General features: G+C 48.3%; 1 protein-coding gene across 2 annotated transcripts; it reads right to left on the bottom strand.

The window, feature by feature from the left end:
• Positions 1–421: 421 nt before the first annotated feature.
• LOC145535901 (uncharacterized protein CXorf49 homolog) lies at positions 422–4,493 on the bottom strand. Of its 2 annotated transcripts, none has more exons than XR_014075528.1 (6): positions 3,026–4,469; positions 2,245–2,401; positions 1,631–1,964; positions 1,301–1,346; positions 697–738; positions 422–592 (listed from the first exon to the last, which is right to left on the bottom strand). XR_014075528.1 is itself a non-coding variant. In XM_081564243.1 (6 exons), the coding sequence occupies exons 1-5, from the start codon at positions 4,313–4,315 to the stop codon at positions 698–700; spliced, it is 1,611 nt and encodes a 536-aa protein (XP_081420369.1). In that variant the 5' UTR covers positions 4,316–4,493; the 3' UTR covers positions 422–592; position 697. The 2 variants fall into 2 exon arrangements, 1 of the variants encoding a protein (XP_081420369.1); XM_081564243.1 differs by having other exon boundaries at positions 1,631–1,707; positions 3,026–4,493.
• Positions 4,494–16,518: the final 12,025 nt, after the last annotated feature.

The raw sequence follows: 16,518 nt of genomic DNA, 5'->3' as shown, positions 1-16,518 counted from the left end.
ATCGAGGGTGCTCTGACAGGAAAGCAGAGTGGTCGGGGTAAGCAGGACAATGAGTGCAGTGAGGGAAGGGTGAAAGACTGGAGCTCTGTAAGGGGGTCATGACTTCCTTCTGACAGGGAGGCAGAATGGCAGCAATGAATGGAAACTCCTAAAGCCCAGAGGAGGGTGTTTAGAGAACTAGAAGAGGGCCTTCAGGGAAAAGGGGGGACGTGCCAAGGTGACCAGACAGAGCCCACACAGAACACACACTAGGGGCGCTCCGCTGGCCTGACGGCCTGGATGGTAGCACAGGCTGACCCAGAGTGCCCCCCACAGGATGCCAGAGGTACTGTTGTGGAACAGGCTCTGATACGGAGTGGCTCCCCACCAGGCCTTGCCCCATTCCCCCAACTCCTACCCCCAGAGAGAGGACAGAACACAATATGAGAAGCCTTTTAATCAAAAACTACTGTGAAACTGGGGCAGACAGGGGGCAAAACAAGGGGCAGAGGATGCCCTGGTGGAGGCAGAACAGGAGGCAACAAGCTTGGCCACAGCTCGACGGCCCCGGAGGTAACAGCTGCTCCTCTTGCCGGAAGATACTGGGCTCAACCTGTGAAACAGCAGAGTCAGGGAAGAGCCTCAAGCCAGGGCCAGCTCACGGCGCTGCTCAACAGCGAGGACTGTGGGAAGGAGTGTGGGGTGTGTAACACTCACTTCAAAGGATCCGAAACTTGTCAACCTGGTACTGCATGGAGGCTGCAACAGGGAGAGGCATAAACAGGTGCTCTAGACAGACGGACATAGAAGCCTGTCCCCCTGTCCCCGTGGGGAACCACCTAGCCCTGCAACCTGAAACCCACATACCCCCAGCCCTGATGCAAAGAGCTCTGGGCCTCGTCACTCCCCACTACCGGAATTAAATGTGGAGCCATTTCCTAAAAGGAAACAAAATGTGCCAGCAGCTCTCAAGGTCGGGGCCACGCCGAGACCATTCAAAATTTGTCTCACAAACAATCCAACAAGAACCTCCGAGGCCACACCAGATCAACAAGGCATCTCTACAAGTCCTATCAGAAGGAGCTCTCTAGGACTCGCCTGGCTGGCAGAGTGTGCACGCAGTCCACACAGCACTTTGCTCCTTGTCCACACGCCCAGCTGAACATGCACCGCCTGCTCCAGGGTCAGGCGTGATAGGTTCTCCTCCCCACAGGAATGCTGGTCCCTACGAGGCCTCCTGCACCGGCAGCCCACCCACCCCAAAGGCCGACACCATTTCTGCACTAAGAACCCACTGCTCTCTGTCCCTGGTTCCTCATACCAAGTTGCTCCTTAAGGTCGTCTATTTCTCTCTGTAGCACCAGACACTAGGCCAGCAGACACAGCAGGAAGAGAAATGGTTAGTATACACCCGCCTCCGCTCTCCTCCTCCTCTCCTCTCCCCCCGGGCCCTCCATCCCAAAGCCAGGTGTCTAGACTGGCAAGGGAAAGACTTTCCTCAGAGGAAAGGAGGTGGGCTCCCTCCCTGGGGTGTGGGATGGGGACGGGGTTGGGGGGCGGGGGGGGGTGCCCACACATGTCAGTTGAACTTGGACCCAGATCCCACCATGGGGATTGGGTGTGCATTTCCAGGAGCCAGAAGAAGCATTACCCGAGGACAGCCCTGCCTTGCAGCTGGCTGCTGCCGCCTTTTCGGTCTTGGGGGATGGTCAGTTGGTTCGCGGTCACCTGACAGGGAAAGGACACACAATCCAGCTTCCCAGGCTCCCAGTGAGGTGGAAAGGGCCAAGCAGGGTCTAACGTGAGGTGAGGCAGTACCACCCTCTGCTAACATCAAGCCTCCCCGGCTCTGCCCGGCAGGCAGCCCAAACCTTCTCTCTGGGCCTGCCCCTCCTATTCCTCAGGGGCAGCCATTTTACCACCATGGTCCCGAAAGACTGTGGTTCTGGGTTCGAGCCTCCCAGAGCGGCAGCCACGGCCAGCACCTGGGAGAGCAATGTGGGCGAACAGCACTTCACAGAAAACGCTATTAGCCTGCAGGTCTACGCCCAGAGTAGCTGTTGGGGCACTGCCACCGATCACCCCTGCCAAACAAATCCCACACAGAAGGTGATGGGGCCAGGGCTAGCCCTGCTGACACCTGTTTCCCATGGAAGAAGCAGCCTGAGAGCAAGGCTGAGGCCCCAGAAAAGAGAGAGAGAGAGACAGAGGTTTCTGCCCTCACCCCTGGTTCCCTGCCCCCATATCAAAACCCAGGACACTCACCTGAGGGGCCAGGCCCTCTGGGCATGACTTCTCCCTTGTTCATGGCCACGGGCTCTGAGTTTCCTGAATCCTGCCCGCCTCTGATGTTGACGTTGGTGCTGCTGGGTTCTCCTTGACGCACCCGTGGACAAGACGCCGGTGCCCTGTCAGTGGTCAGCTAAGAACAAAGATTTCTCACTGACCTGGAGTAAGGATGTGTGTGTGTGCGTGCGCCTGTGTGTAACAGTGCATTTATATGTCTATGTCTGTGTGTGTGAGACCTCGTGTGATTCAAGACCGAGCTGAGGCAGGGAACTGGAAAGGAAACTGAAAGGCTGATCTCTTCAGCACATTCCCTCTAAGTCAGCCCCAGGCCAGCAGGCAGAGCTGAGCTGGGGACAACAGTGTGGCACTGAGAAAGCCTGGGGCCCCTGCAAGGAAGGTTTGGGGATCAGCTAGGAAGTAGGATTCAGGAAAGTGATGTGTCTAAACACCGAAGCTCTGTGAATCTTTTATGGGGCCCCTCAAATCAATTCAGCTACCAGCTCTCCCTTCTACTCCAGCCCCAGCCTGGCTGGAAACAGGCCAAGGGTGGAGAACCCAGCCCAGCACACCCAAAGTGCTACCTTAACGTTTGTCCCTAGTAAAAGACCCCAATCTGGCATCCTAATGACCCAGTGACCGAGGGCCACCCAATGACCACCCCTGAGGGATGGACAGAGGGAGCACGGGTGAAGACCTGTGTCCTGGGGAGGATGGCAGGGGGAAGAGGGGGGAGCGAGGAGGGGCCTGGCCTACTCACTTGGCCCTTTGGGAATGGGTCTCTATTTGGGTCGTTGTCTTCTCCGGACACCGCCATTGCTGCCACCAACTCCCGTGCCCGCCTAGCCATGGATTTCTTCCGAGCGCCGGTTTGCTTGGATTCTTTGGCTCCCGAAGGGACCAAGGCATACTTCTTGGACCTCTCAAGCAGCGGGATGCCGGAGACTGGGGGGAAGGTGACCGGATCCAGGGGAGTGGCCGAGATTCCCTGCTCCCAGGAAGGGAAGGTTCTCCCCGGGGCAGGTTTGGAGACGCCCCTGAGGGATTTCTTCTCCTGGACCCCCTTCCTCCTAGGATTGGGCCGCGGTAGGCTGCCTGTAGTGGCAGCTGCAGTAGCTGGTGCTACTGCTACTCTCGGGTACCTGGGCAGGCTGCCCCCCTTCTCCTTGAGCATGCTCTGCAATTTCTTAGAGGGAGAGATGTCCCCCTGCTCTGCATAGCCCTGCCTGACCTGCCTTTCCACAACCGAGATTAATCCTCGCAGAGCCGAGGACTGGCAAGTGCCTGGCACGTTAAGGAGATTCTCCCTGCCTTGGACTTTTGAGTGTTTGCGTGTGTCCCCGGGGCCCTTGGGGCTGTTGAGCTTGGCCTGTCCTCCGTCTTTGCCATAAATGCTCACCCTCATCAGCTCTATCTCACTGAACTCATCAGAGGACTCGGAGTCGGACAGCAGCCCGGCTGGGCTTTCTGAGGGGGGCCGCTGGCGATCCACAGCCACCTTCAACCTACTCTTACTGCCTCTCTTAGGGTTTCCCCGGGCCCGGCACGCCTCGAGCCTGCCAACCTCGAGAGGGCTGGCCTCAGCCTGTGCCTCTTCCCCAACCCTCTGGGCGGCCACGCCTCGACTGCCGGGTCGCTCCTCGAGGGCCCTCAAGGGAGACCCTTCGCCGACCACGTAGCTCTCCGGGGACAGGCATCTGCGGATGCCCAGCAAGTCCAGGTTGGCCAGCTGCTGCAGGATGGCCGCCACTGACTCGTCAGCCAGCTGCAGGACGTCCCCCTGGTCGTCGGCCGGGGAACCAGGCCGGCCTTCGCGGCCACACAGCACCTGCCCTCCCGCTTCCGTTACCTCCCGCTCTGACTCGAAGCACTCAGGATCTAGGAAGCCATCCCCACCCTCACCCTCGCCGTTTCGCGCTGCCCCCGGCTCAGGGCCGGGGCTGGGTCCCTGCAGAGCTGTGGAGCGGACCTCAAGGCCGCTTCTGTGCTCCCCGCACTCTGAGCTGAAACCCACTCCCCTAACAGCCGCCTCATCATCTGAGGAGCTCATGTCGCGACCTGGGTGGCCGCGGACCTGGGGCGGCGACGATTTATCAACCAGGTCGAGGGGGCGGCGGCGGTAACGGTCAGGGCATGCGAGGCGGGCGGCGTCTGGAGCGCGCCCTAAAGCAGCACGCGCAGGCGATCGCAGCAAATCTCGCGAAGCTTTCAGCTTGCCAGCGCTGCGCCTCCTCATTGGTCCGGTTCCTGCCATCCAGCACGCGCCTTCTTTGCCCGCCCCCTCGAGGTGTAACCAATGGGGTCGAGGGCCTCCTGTGGTTTGCTGCCAAGCCCAAAGGCCATCCCGGCAGATGGCGAGTTGGTGGCTGAAGGTGATGCTGCGTGTATACCTCTGTCAAGCCTCTCGTCCCACCTCCTCCTGTCCCACCTCCCCTTTCCGGTTAGAGTCACAGCCCTGAGCCCTGACTGTGTACAAAGTGGGTGGAGCAGGAGGCAGGAAGGTACTGAGGGCGCTGGTCTCCTGGGAGGTGAGGATGACACGTCAGGATGGAGGCGCTGGGCGCCTAGCACGTGCTGAAAGCATTTGCCAGCCTCCCTTCGACCACAAGTCTTATGACCCAATGGGAGAATGGGCAGAGGAATCCCGCGCTCAGTGATGAGTGGTCGGCGTACTTCTCCCTAAGTGGCCAGAGGACAAAGGGATTGTCGTTTTCTTCTGTAACATCTCTGCCTCAACTGCTCCATCAAACGTTCTTGGCAGGCAGATTTGGGGGACAGTCTGGGGTTGACCTCACTCCCCCAGCTCTTTCCCCACTCTGAGGCAATTCAAAGAAGAGAGAGTCTCACTGTCCAGTCCCCCCTTCAAAGATGCTCACCACCGCTGACCCTGGAGATGTAAACTAAAACCACGAATCGGGCTTCCCGCACTAGGACGACAAGCTTCCAAGTGCTTAACCATTCCGAGAGTGGGTGAGTTGAGGAGCAAACCTCTGTGGCGGTGGTGCAAGAAATCCATTTGGGAGGTAATTTGGCTGAATCTAGGAAAAGCAACTTATAGAGCAGGGACCCTGTGCCCGGCACTCTTCTAAGTGCTATACATAAATAGTAATGCTTCCTTGTGACCCTCCTAGGACTATAGTACTACTAATCACCAGCCTCTTACAGGTGAGGAAACAGGTACTGAGAGGTTCAGCCACTGGCCCAAGGTCATTTGGCCCATGGGGATCAGTGGTAGAATTGAAACCAAGCAATCTGACTTCAGAGTCCTTGCTTTGATCCAAAGATCTTAAAACTTAAAAAAAAAAAAAAAAAAAGAGAGGAAAGCCATTTTTTTCCTCTATCAGGAAGTCCACGGCCTGGCACACCTTCTAAAAGTGAGGGTTTATTTCTAAGATCTCTAGTTTACTCCACCGATCTATTTGTTAATATGGCAGTAACATACAGTTTTCATTACTGTAGCTTTGTAAAGTTTTGAAATCAGGAAGTGTGAGTTCTCTACTTTTTCTTTTTCCAAATTGTTTTCCCTATTTAGGATCTCTTTTTAGATTCTATTTAAATTTTAGGACGAATTTTTCTATTTCTGTAAAACATGCTATTGGGATTTTGATAGGGTTTGCATTGGATCTGTAGATCACTCTGGGTAGTGTGTTAGAGGAACAGATCCAGTGGAGTGTGTGTGTGTGTGTGTGTGTGTGTGTGTGTGTGTGTAAAAGAATTGACTCATTCGACTGTAGAGGCTGGTAAGTCCCAAGATCTAGAGGGTGAGTTGGCTAGCTGGAGACCCAGAAGAGCCAGTGGTTTAGCTCTAGCCCAGGTTAGAAGGCCTAAGAACCAAACCAGTAGAGCTGATATTTCAGTTTGAGTCTAAAGGCAGGAAAAGAAGCTGATGTCCCAGGTCCAAAGGCTTTCACGCAGGAGGAATTCTCTTACGTGAGGAAAGGTTGCCTTTTTGTGTTATTCAGACTATCAACTGATTAGGTAAAGCCCACCCACATTATCAGGAGGAAATCTGTTTTATCCAGTTGACTGATTTAAATGTTAATCTCATGAAAAAGCACCCTACAGAAACACCCGGAATAATGTTTGACTAAATACCTAGGCACTCTGTGGACCAGTCAAGCTGACACATAAAATTAACCACCTTAGATAGTGTGGACTTCTTAACAATATTTATATTCCTGTCTGTGCAGAGAGATGCCTCTCCATTTATTTGTGTCTTTTTTAGTTTCCTTCAGCAATGTTTTGTAGTTGGGAGTGTACAAGTCTTTTGACTCCTTGCTTGAGTTTATTCCTCAGTATTTTATTCTTTTTTGCTGCTAATGTCAATGGAATTGTTTTCTTAATTTCCTTTACAAATTGTTCTTTGTTAGTGTATAGTAATACAACTGAACTTTCCTTTTGGATTTTGTGTCCTACAACTTTTTTGAATTTGTTTATGAGTTCTACCAGTTGTGTCCATGTGTGTGTGTAAGGGTGTGTGTAATCTTTTGAGTTTTGCATGTACGAAAGCATGCTATCTTCAACAGAGATAATTTTACTTCTTTCTGACTTGGATGCCTTTTATTTCTTTTGCTTTCCTAACAGCTCTGGCTATGACTTCCAGTTGTTGAATACTAACATAATGGTGAGAGCGGGCTTCCTTGCCTTGTTCCTCACCTTAGAAGAAGCGATTTCAGACTTTCACCACTGAGTATGATGTTAGTTGTGGACTTTATTATGTCGAGGTAATTTCTTTCTACTCCTAGTTGTTTGACTGTGTTTTCTCATGAAGGAGTGTTGAATTTTTTGTGCATCTATAGAGAAGATCGTGTGATTTTTGTCCTTCATTCAGTTAATGTGTTTTATTACATTGATTGATTTTTGTATGTTAAGCTATCCTTGCACCAAGGGATAAATCCCTTTTGACCGTGGCACATAGTCCTGCTAATGTGCTGTTGAATTGTTTTGCTAGTATTTTGTCGAGGATTTTTGCATCCGCATTCATCCGGGAATGTGGCCTCTAGTATTCTTTTCTTTTGGTGCCTTTGATATCAGGATAACGCTGGCCTCATAAAATGAGTTGGGAAGTGTTCCCTCTTCTTCGATTTTTTGGAAGCATTTGAGAAAGATTGGTATTAATTTTTTAAATGTTTAGTGGAATTCTCCAGTGAAGCTATCAGTTCCTGATTTTGTGTGTGTGTGTGCGGGGGGGGGTTGTCATTACCGATTCAATCTCATTGTTGGTGTATTGTGTTTTCTGTTTCTCCTTGATTCAGTTCTGGTAGATTGTGTGTTCCTAGGAATTTATCCATTTCTTCTAGGTTGTCCAATTTATTGCCACAATTGGTCATGATATTCTTGTAAAATCCTGTTTATTATTGTCACGTTGGTTGTAATATCCCCTCTTTTATTTATGATTTCAGTTACTTTAGTCTTTTCCTCTTAGTTAATCCAGCTAAGGACTTAAAAACAATTCTCTGTGTATAAAGAGGTTTGCTCACATCATTGTTGTTTATAAGGGCAAAAAACCCTGACTGCTACTTACATTTTCATCACAAAAGCTACTAATATCTGTTGAAACTTGATTATGTGCTAGGCCCTCTACATGCATTATGTCATTTAATTCTCACAACAGCCATGTGAGGTAGACACTAATGTTATCCCTACTTTATATTCGAGGCACAAACATGCGATAACTTGTCCAAAGTCAAACATCTAGTAGATGGTGGAATCAGGATTTAAACTCTGGCCTTTGGGTTTATATAGATACAAATCTGTGTTATGCAACTATTAGCAGAGGAAGTATGTTGCAATAAATGATATCCTGCACTGTTCGAAGCAAGAACTCAAGAAATCTGCAAGTGCCTAAAATCGTTGTATTGAAACATGAATGTCCAGGATGGGTTTCTGGCAACCAGTGGGTCCAATGGCTCTGAACCTTTTTTTTGGTTATGGGCCCTGCGTTAGTCTGTTCGAGTTGCCAAAACCAAATACCACAGGCCGGATGGCTTAAACAAAAGACATTTAGTTTCTCATAGTTCGGGATACTAGAAGTCCAAGATCAAGGTGCCAGCCAGTTCAATTCCTGGTGTAGGCACTCCTCTTGTATTGCAGTTGGCCACCTTCTCTCTGTTTCCTCACATGACATTTCCTCTGTGTGTGGACGGAGACAGAGAGAGAGAGAGTGCGAGAGACCTGGTAACTCCTCCTCTTTTAAGGATATCAGATCCTATGGGATTAGGGCCCCACTCTTATAACCTCTGTGTGTGTTGTGCTTGGTCACTCAGTCGTGTCAGACTCTTGGTGACCCCATGAACTGTGGCACACCAGGCTCCTCTGTCCATGGGAATTTTCCAGGCAAGAATACTGGGGTGGGTTGCCATGCCCTCCTCCAGGGGAACTTCCCAACACAGGGATGGAACTCAGGTGTGCCACACTGCAGGTGGATTCGTTACCATCTAGCCACCAGAGAAGCCCAAGAATACTAGAGTGGGTAGCGTATCCCTTCTCCAGGGGTACTTCCCAACACAGGAATCAAACCTGTATTGCAGGCAGATTCTTTACCAGCTCCCTCAATCAACCCTAATTACCTCTCTAAAGGCTCCATCTCCAAATTCAGTCACTTTGAGCGTTAAGGTTTGAAGATAGGAATTTAGGGGCAACACAACTCAGCCCATAATAGGACTCCTTTGAGAATCTATTGAAAGCTCCATACACCCTCCCAAGAAGTGTTTGCACACAATTTCAGGAAGTTCTTGGAACCCAGGTTGAGAGCCACTGTTCTAGGTCACCTTCCTCTTTTCCGAGATGGAGAAACAAGAGGTTCAGAAAGGGGAAGTGCTTTTCAGCAGGTTAGGCGAGAGACAGGTCTCCTGATTGCTCATCAAGTGCTTGCCCTACCTTACTCCACCTTGTGTTAGGCCTGTCAGGTCAGCAATCCACGGTGACCCCAAAACACTAGAGACTCTCTGGATGCAGTGAAGGAGAGTGCTTCACCCGGGATGCTCAAGTGAGTGAACAAGGCTCTAGCTATAACTGACAGTAAATGGGACAGATTTCATTGTTTCCAGTTAGTCAGGAGGTTGGGAAGAAGCTGTACCAACTTCAACACCCATCCACAAGGGCTCTGAGTGTGAGGCGATGGAGGTGCTTCTGTCCTAAGAAACAGCAAAGTGGGGACTGAAGAGGTATAGTTGAACTGTCTGCTGGCCTTGACATGGCACTGTCCCTCTACTCTCAGATTCCCCATTTGTACACCCCTCAGGAGTAGAACTGTTAGATTTCTACGTGAGATTATCTAGCTCTAATATTCTGTACGTCTGTGATTCTGGGGCAGGAACCATGCGGGAAAACTCAGTTGAGGCATTTGGGTCCTCGAATCATGGGCAAAACATTTTTTTTCCAAAATGTCTTCTGATGGTGTCAAAGAATTAGCAATAAAGCACATGTAGTTTAAAGAGATGAAAAATCCCTAATAAGCACGAGAAGACCCTTACATGCTCAGTCATTTAAGGTAAAGTCTCAAGAGAAATGTTTCCTCAATTTCTGTTTCGGGTCCATCCTTAAAAAGGGAGGTGCATTATAACAGCTGGAATTCTGAACAACAAGGTTAGAAGATGGATCCGTATTTATAATGGGAAAAGTTTTGTTATCTTTAGGCAGCGGGGTGGCCCCAGAAAATGACTCCTGTTTCATTTCATCAATCAGTGAGCTTTTAAAAAACATGACATTCTTCCTATCGACCCTATCGATGCCACAAACCAGTGTGGAGCCTTCACTTGGGCCACAAGACTAGAAACAAAAGTAGGCGCACTCACTGCGGGGTGGAGGCTGACATTCAAGGAAAATTCTTTCCACTTTGCTCCTTACAAAGAACAAGGGAAGGGCTTGAAGGGCTGTGCACACCCACCTACTGCTTCTGTGCCAGTGGAAGGTGGGAGCACACCCAGTCTAGCACATCGATGGTCTCAGTTTCTGTCTGAGGAGAAAGAGGAAGAAAAGAGCTGCTGCTGTGGGGAGCAGGGGTGAAGGTTGGTGTTAAGACAGCAGTGTCAAACGGGCAAGGGAGATGCAGCCCATCCAACCACCAGCACCATCACCACCGCCACCATACTGGCACAAATAAGCTCCTCAGTCTCAGGGGTTAATAGATGAATCACAAAGAACAGGAGGAACTCCAAAGGCATGGCATCTGGCCCTTCCCAACAAACAGCCTTAAGCAATACTGCCCTCGGCTTGTCAGATAGGTGTACTATAGCGCAGGCACATCGCTCTGGATTTCTGGCCTTCATTTCTTTTTCTCAGGTTCTTGGTGCTCCACCTCTGAGAGGAAGTGGATGGGGAGGGGAGACGTCTCTGAGAAATTGTATCCAAATACATGACTTCTTTGAGTTTCAGCACAAGTTCACAATTAAATTCTGAATGAGAATGTACTACCCAAATATGGAATATATTTAAAAATTGAGATTGATATTATAATTAAATAAGCATCACTTGATTAGTTTTAGTTTAAAAGGTATGAGTTCCCAAAAATATAGCTATTAATGTAGATGAAATAAGATTACTAAGCTCAGTTAGATAGGTTATCAACAAAGAAAGTAATTTTGGTTCTACTTCTGGTTAGAATATAATTACACTATGCTTATACTGGGATGTTATTTCCCTAAGCATTATATTCTTCTCCAGTTATACCGAAACGTAACATAGATAGAGAAAAAGTCACAATATATACGTGGAGTTTAATAATTGATTATCAAGTGTATACCCCCAAGTCATAGAAGTGGATAGTGTCGGCTTTCCCCAACACTCCTGAAGTTTCCCTGTCTTATCTTAGCCCCGTTCCTTCTTCAAGGAGAATAGGCCCACTCTTACTTATGTGCCATCCTTTCTTCTGTTTTCCTCAAAAATTTTATACTACACACACACACACACACACATAATGTTATGAGTTAGTGTTGACAGCTACTTACAGCTGTACGAATGGAATTGTTAAATATATCTGTGTTGCTTCTTGGTTTATCAAACAATGTTAAGTTTGTAAGATTCATGCCTATTCTGTGTAGTGGTAGTCTGTATAATTTTGCTGATGAAATTGTATTTATTCGCATGAAGAGGATGTCCCAGGACTTTTGGATTTGAAGCCAGCAGGGCTTAATTTCAGGAGAGCCAAGGGGTCGTGGGAAATAGACTCCACTCTTAACGGGGGCATACAAAATCTCACACGCTCCAGGACCCAGGGCTGAAGCAATAGTTTGAAAGGAGCCTGGGTCAGACCCAGCTACTTATCTTGGAGAGCCTCCCAGAGAGGCAAGAGGCAACTGGACTCACCCTGGGGACATAGACACTGGAAGCAGTCATTTTGCGGAGCTCCTTCTACCCCGTGGTCACTGGTGCTAGAAAGTGCCATTTTGGACTCCCCCCTCTAGCTTACTAGCACCAGTGCTTAGACCTGCCCATCAGCCTGTAGGCAGGAATACTAGGACAGGCCAAGCTACTAGCCAGGCAGAGACGCAGCCCCACCCACAAGCAAGCCTGCTGTCTTATGACTCCCTGGAGCTGGACCTGTCAATCAGAGGCCCCGACACACCACACTGGCCCTATACCAGTGAGAAGGCACTAAGCCAGGACTCCAGGGTCCTGCAGTCAGAGGCCGTGGGACCTAGTTCCTGCCCACAGCAGGTCATCACTAGCCCCAGGACCAGTTTTACCCATCAGTGGGTAGGCACCAGCCCTAGTATTCCTTGTACCCAGACCCATCCACCAATGGCCCAAAACAACAACTTCTGGACTCCTCCAGAGCCCTGAAGTCAGAGAACCCAGGAACCAGCTCCATCCACCAGCAGGCAGACAACAGCAACCGGAGTAACTCCAGCCCTGCAGCCTGCCACACCAGGAAATAGGTCACCCACCAGCAGGCCCACACCAGTCCCAAGAGCCACTGAGCCCCAGCACAGTGTACCAGCAAGTAGACACCAGGTCTGGGACACTTTGGAGCTCTCAGCCAGCAGCTCTGGAATCTGGCCCCACACTGCAGTGTGTGGAAACCCCCTATGCGACATCCAGGATTCCACAGCCAGCAATATCAGGAACGGGCCCCACCGAAGAGTGAACTGAGACCAGCTCTGAGACCCCCAGGGCCCTGCAGTTAGAGACCCAGGAACAGAAACAGAGCTCCACCCACCAGTGAGCTGGCACTAGCCCCAGGACACCCTGGACCCCAAACCCAGTCAACGGCAGGACAAACCAGCCTGAAGATACCTTGGCATGTCAGCCAGCTGCTCCCAGAAACAGCCACACTCACCAGCAGGACAAGACGAACTTTGGGACACCTAGGACCCCATAGCCAGCCATGTAGGTGCTAGCCCTACCTATGTCAGCTGAAGGCTATGCTTATTCATTTGATATTGATTCATAGTGGGGAGAGAAGTATGTTTTAGGCTTGCAGGATTATATTCTCAGTCGTGTCCCACTCTTTGCCACCCATGGACTGCAGCACGCCAGGCTTCCCTGTCCTTCACCATCTCCCAGAGGTTGCTCAAACTCATGTCCACTGCGTCAGTGATGCCATCCAAACATCTGATCCTCTGTCGTCCCCGTCTCCTCCTGCCTTCAGCCTTTCCCAGCATCAGGGTCTTTTCCAATGAGTCGGCTCTTCGCATCAGGTGGCCAAAGTATTGGAGCTTCAGCTTCAGCATCAGGGCTTCCAATGAATGAGCAGGATTGGTTTCCTTTTGGGTTGACTGGTTTGACCTTGCTGTCCAAGGGACTCTCAAGAGTCTTCTCCAAAAAAAAAAAAAAAAAAAAAAAAAAAAAGAAAAAAAAAAAAAAGAGTCTTCTCCAGCACTACACTTCAAAGGCATCAATTCTTCGGCGCTCAGCCTTTTTTCTTGTCCAGCTCTCACATCCCTACGTGACTGCTGGAAAAACCATAGCTTTGAGTACAAGGACTTTTGTAGGCAAAGTAACGTCTCTGCTTTTTAATACGCTGTCTAGGTTTGTCATTGCTTTTCTTCCAAGGAGCAAGCGTCTTTTAATTTTGTGGCTGCGGTCACCGTTCACAGTGATTTTGGAGCCCAAGAAAATCAAGTCTGTCACTGGTTCCGTTGTTTCCTCATCTATTTGCCGTGAAGTGATGGGACCGGATGCCATGATCTTCGTTTCTTGAATGTTGAGTTTTAAGCCAGTTTTTTCACTCTTCTCTTTCACCTTCATCAAGAAGCTCTTTAGTTCCTCTTCAGTCTCTGCCGTAAGGGTGGTGTCGTCTGTGTATCTGAGGTTATTGCCATTTCTCCCCACACTCATTATTAGAAAACGTAAATCAAAACTATAACGAGGTATCACCTCACACAGGTCAGGATGGCCATCATCAGAATAGCTACAAACAACACACACTAGAAATGATGTGGAGAAAAGCAAACCCTCTGGCACTGTTGGTGGCAATGTAAATGATATAGCTACTCTGGAGAACAGTAAGGAGAGTCCTTGAAACAAAACCTGGGAATAAAACGACCATAAGACCCGACAATCCCACTACTGGGCATCTACCCTGACGATACCATAATGCAAAAAGACCCATGTATGCCAATGTTCACTGCAGCACTATTTGTAACAGCTAGGAAATGGAAGCCACTTAGATGTCCATGGACAGATGAATGGATAAAGAAGTGGTGGTACATATATACAGTGGAACATTACTCAGCCATAAAAAGGAACACATTTGAGTCAGTTCTATTGAGGTGGATGAACCTAGAGCCTATTATACAGAGTGAAGTAAGTCAGAAAGTGAGAAACAATTATCATATATTAACGCATATATATGGAATCTAGAAAGATGGTACTGATGAACCTATTGGCAGGGCTGCAATGGAGACACAGACACAGAGAACAGACTTGCGAACACCGTGAGGGAAGGAGCCGGTGGGACGAATAGAGAGAGTAGCGTTGAAACACATACCTTACCATATGTAAAACAGATAGCCATTGGGAATTTGCTGTATGATGCAGGGGACTCAAACCTGGTGCTCTGTGACAACCTAGATGGGTGGGGTGGGGTGGGAGCTGGGAAGGAGGTTCAAGAGGGATGGGATATATATATACCTATGGATGATTCATGTTGATGTTCGTCCGAAGCCAACATAATATTTTAAAGCAATTATCCTCCATTTAAAAATAAATCAATTTTAAAAAGTTTAAAAAAAGTAGCAAGAATAAAACATCTAAAGGAGAACCAAACAGAGATGAAGAGTACAATCCGTGAAATAAAAAATATACTTCAACGGTAGGTGAGATGATACGGAGGAACAGATCAAGAAGCTGGAAGACAGGAGAGTGGAAATCACTGAAGCTGAACAGGAAAAAAGAAGGAATAAACATAGATGAGGACAGTTTCAGAGACCTCTGGGACCAGGTCAAGCATAGAAACATTTGAATTCTAGGGGTCCCAGCAGGAGAAGAAAGACAGAAAGGGGCAGAGAGCATATGTGAAGACATACCAGCTGAACACTTTGCTAACCTGGCAAAAGAAATGGGCATCCAGGTACTGAACACAGAGAGCCCTAAACAGAAAGAAGACCACAGCAAGACACATTGTAGTTAGAATGGCAAAAAATAAAGCTAAAGAGGGGATGTTAAAAGCAGCAAGGGAAAAGCAACAAGTTACACACAAGGGACTTTTTGGCAGAAACTCTGCAGGCCAGAAGGGAGTGGCACGACATATTTAAAACGATAAAGAGAAAAACCTCCAACCAAGAAGACACTACTGGAAAGACTGTCACTCCGATCTGAAGGAGAGATCAAAAGTTTTACAGACAGGCAAAAGCTAAAAGAGTTCAGCATCACCAAACCAGCTTTACAGGAAATGTCAAACGGACTTCTCCAAGCAAAAAAGAAAAGACACAACTAGAAACATGAAAATGATGAAAGGAGAAAGCTCACTGATAAAGGCGAATATACAGTAAAGGTAGTACATCAATGACTTACAAAGCTAGTGGGAAGGATAAAGGACTAAAGTAGTAAAAAGCATCTGTATCCGCAATGAGTAGGTACGGGAGTGTTGCTGTTGTTTAGTTGCTAAGTCATGTTCGAGTCTTTGAAGCCCCATGGACCTAGCCCGCCAGACTCCCCTGTCCATGGGATTCTCCAGGCAAGGATATTGGATTCGGTTGCCATTTCTTCTCCAGGGGACCTTCCCGACCCACGGGTCGAACCCACGTCTCCTGCATTGGCGGGCAAATGCTTTACCACTGAGCCACCTGGGAAGCCCCTTAGTTAAGGGATACACAGAAGAAAAAGATGGAAAATATGATGTCAGAAACAGTAAACGTGAGGAGAGGAGTAAAGATGGGGGGTAGTTAATATGCATTTAAACTTAAGAGGCCAGCAACTTAAAATAATCAGATAGAAAAAGAGACACGCACAGTGTAGGGAATATAGTCAATAACTATGCACTGCCCTTGTATGGTGGCATATCATAACTAGAATTACAGTGCTGACCATTTTGAAATGTATAGAAATAATAAATCACGATGTTGTATCCCAGGAACTAACATGGTGTTGTAGGTCAATTATGCTTGCAAACAGACAAACAAGCAAACAAACAAAGACGCGGAGGAAAAGAGATCAGATTTGCACTTACCAAAGGGTAGGTGTGGGGGAGGGGAATTGGACAAAGGTGGGCAAAAGGGGCAGACTTCCGGTTATTAGATAAATAAGTACGAGGGATGTAACGTACAACATGGTAAATACAGTCGACACTGCCGTATGTTATATATGAAAGTTGTTAAGAGAGCATATCCTAAGAGTTCTTCTCACAAGAAAAATTGTCCTTTTCTTTAATTTTGTATCTATATGAGAAGATGAGCGTTCACTAAACTTATTGTGATAATCATTTCATTTCATGATGTATATAAGTCAAACCATGATGCTGTACACTTTAAATTTATACAGTGCTGTATGTCAAATATATCTGAATAGAATTGGAAGAATCTAAAGAATATCCTGATGCCATGCGCGGAGACGGACAGGACATCAACTTTGCGGTATTCCTGCCAAAACATTTAACCTGAGTGGAATCAGGAAGCAGCAATGAGACAAATTCAACTGGAGAAGATTTCTAAAAACCACCTGGATTGGATCTTTAAAAATGTCACTATCGTGCAAGACCAAAAAAATCTAGGGAAATGTTATAGTTTACAGGACACTGAAGACGCTTGACAACCAAATGCATCACGTGGCCTTTATTTGGAAGCAAACTTATTTTAGAAATCAGGTAGAAAA

Source organism: Giraffa tippelskirchi, chromosome X, assembly GCF_054371585.1.
Source record: "Giraffa tippelskirchi isolate mGirTip1 chromosome X, T2T-mGirTip1v1.2.pri, whole genome shotgun sequence".
NCBI lineage: Eukaryota > Metazoa > Chordata > Mammalia > Artiodactyla > Giraffidae > Giraffa > Giraffa tippelskirchi.
Note: the sequence above shows the minus strand (reverse complement) of the source record. Positions and strands in the feature narration are given on the sequence as shown.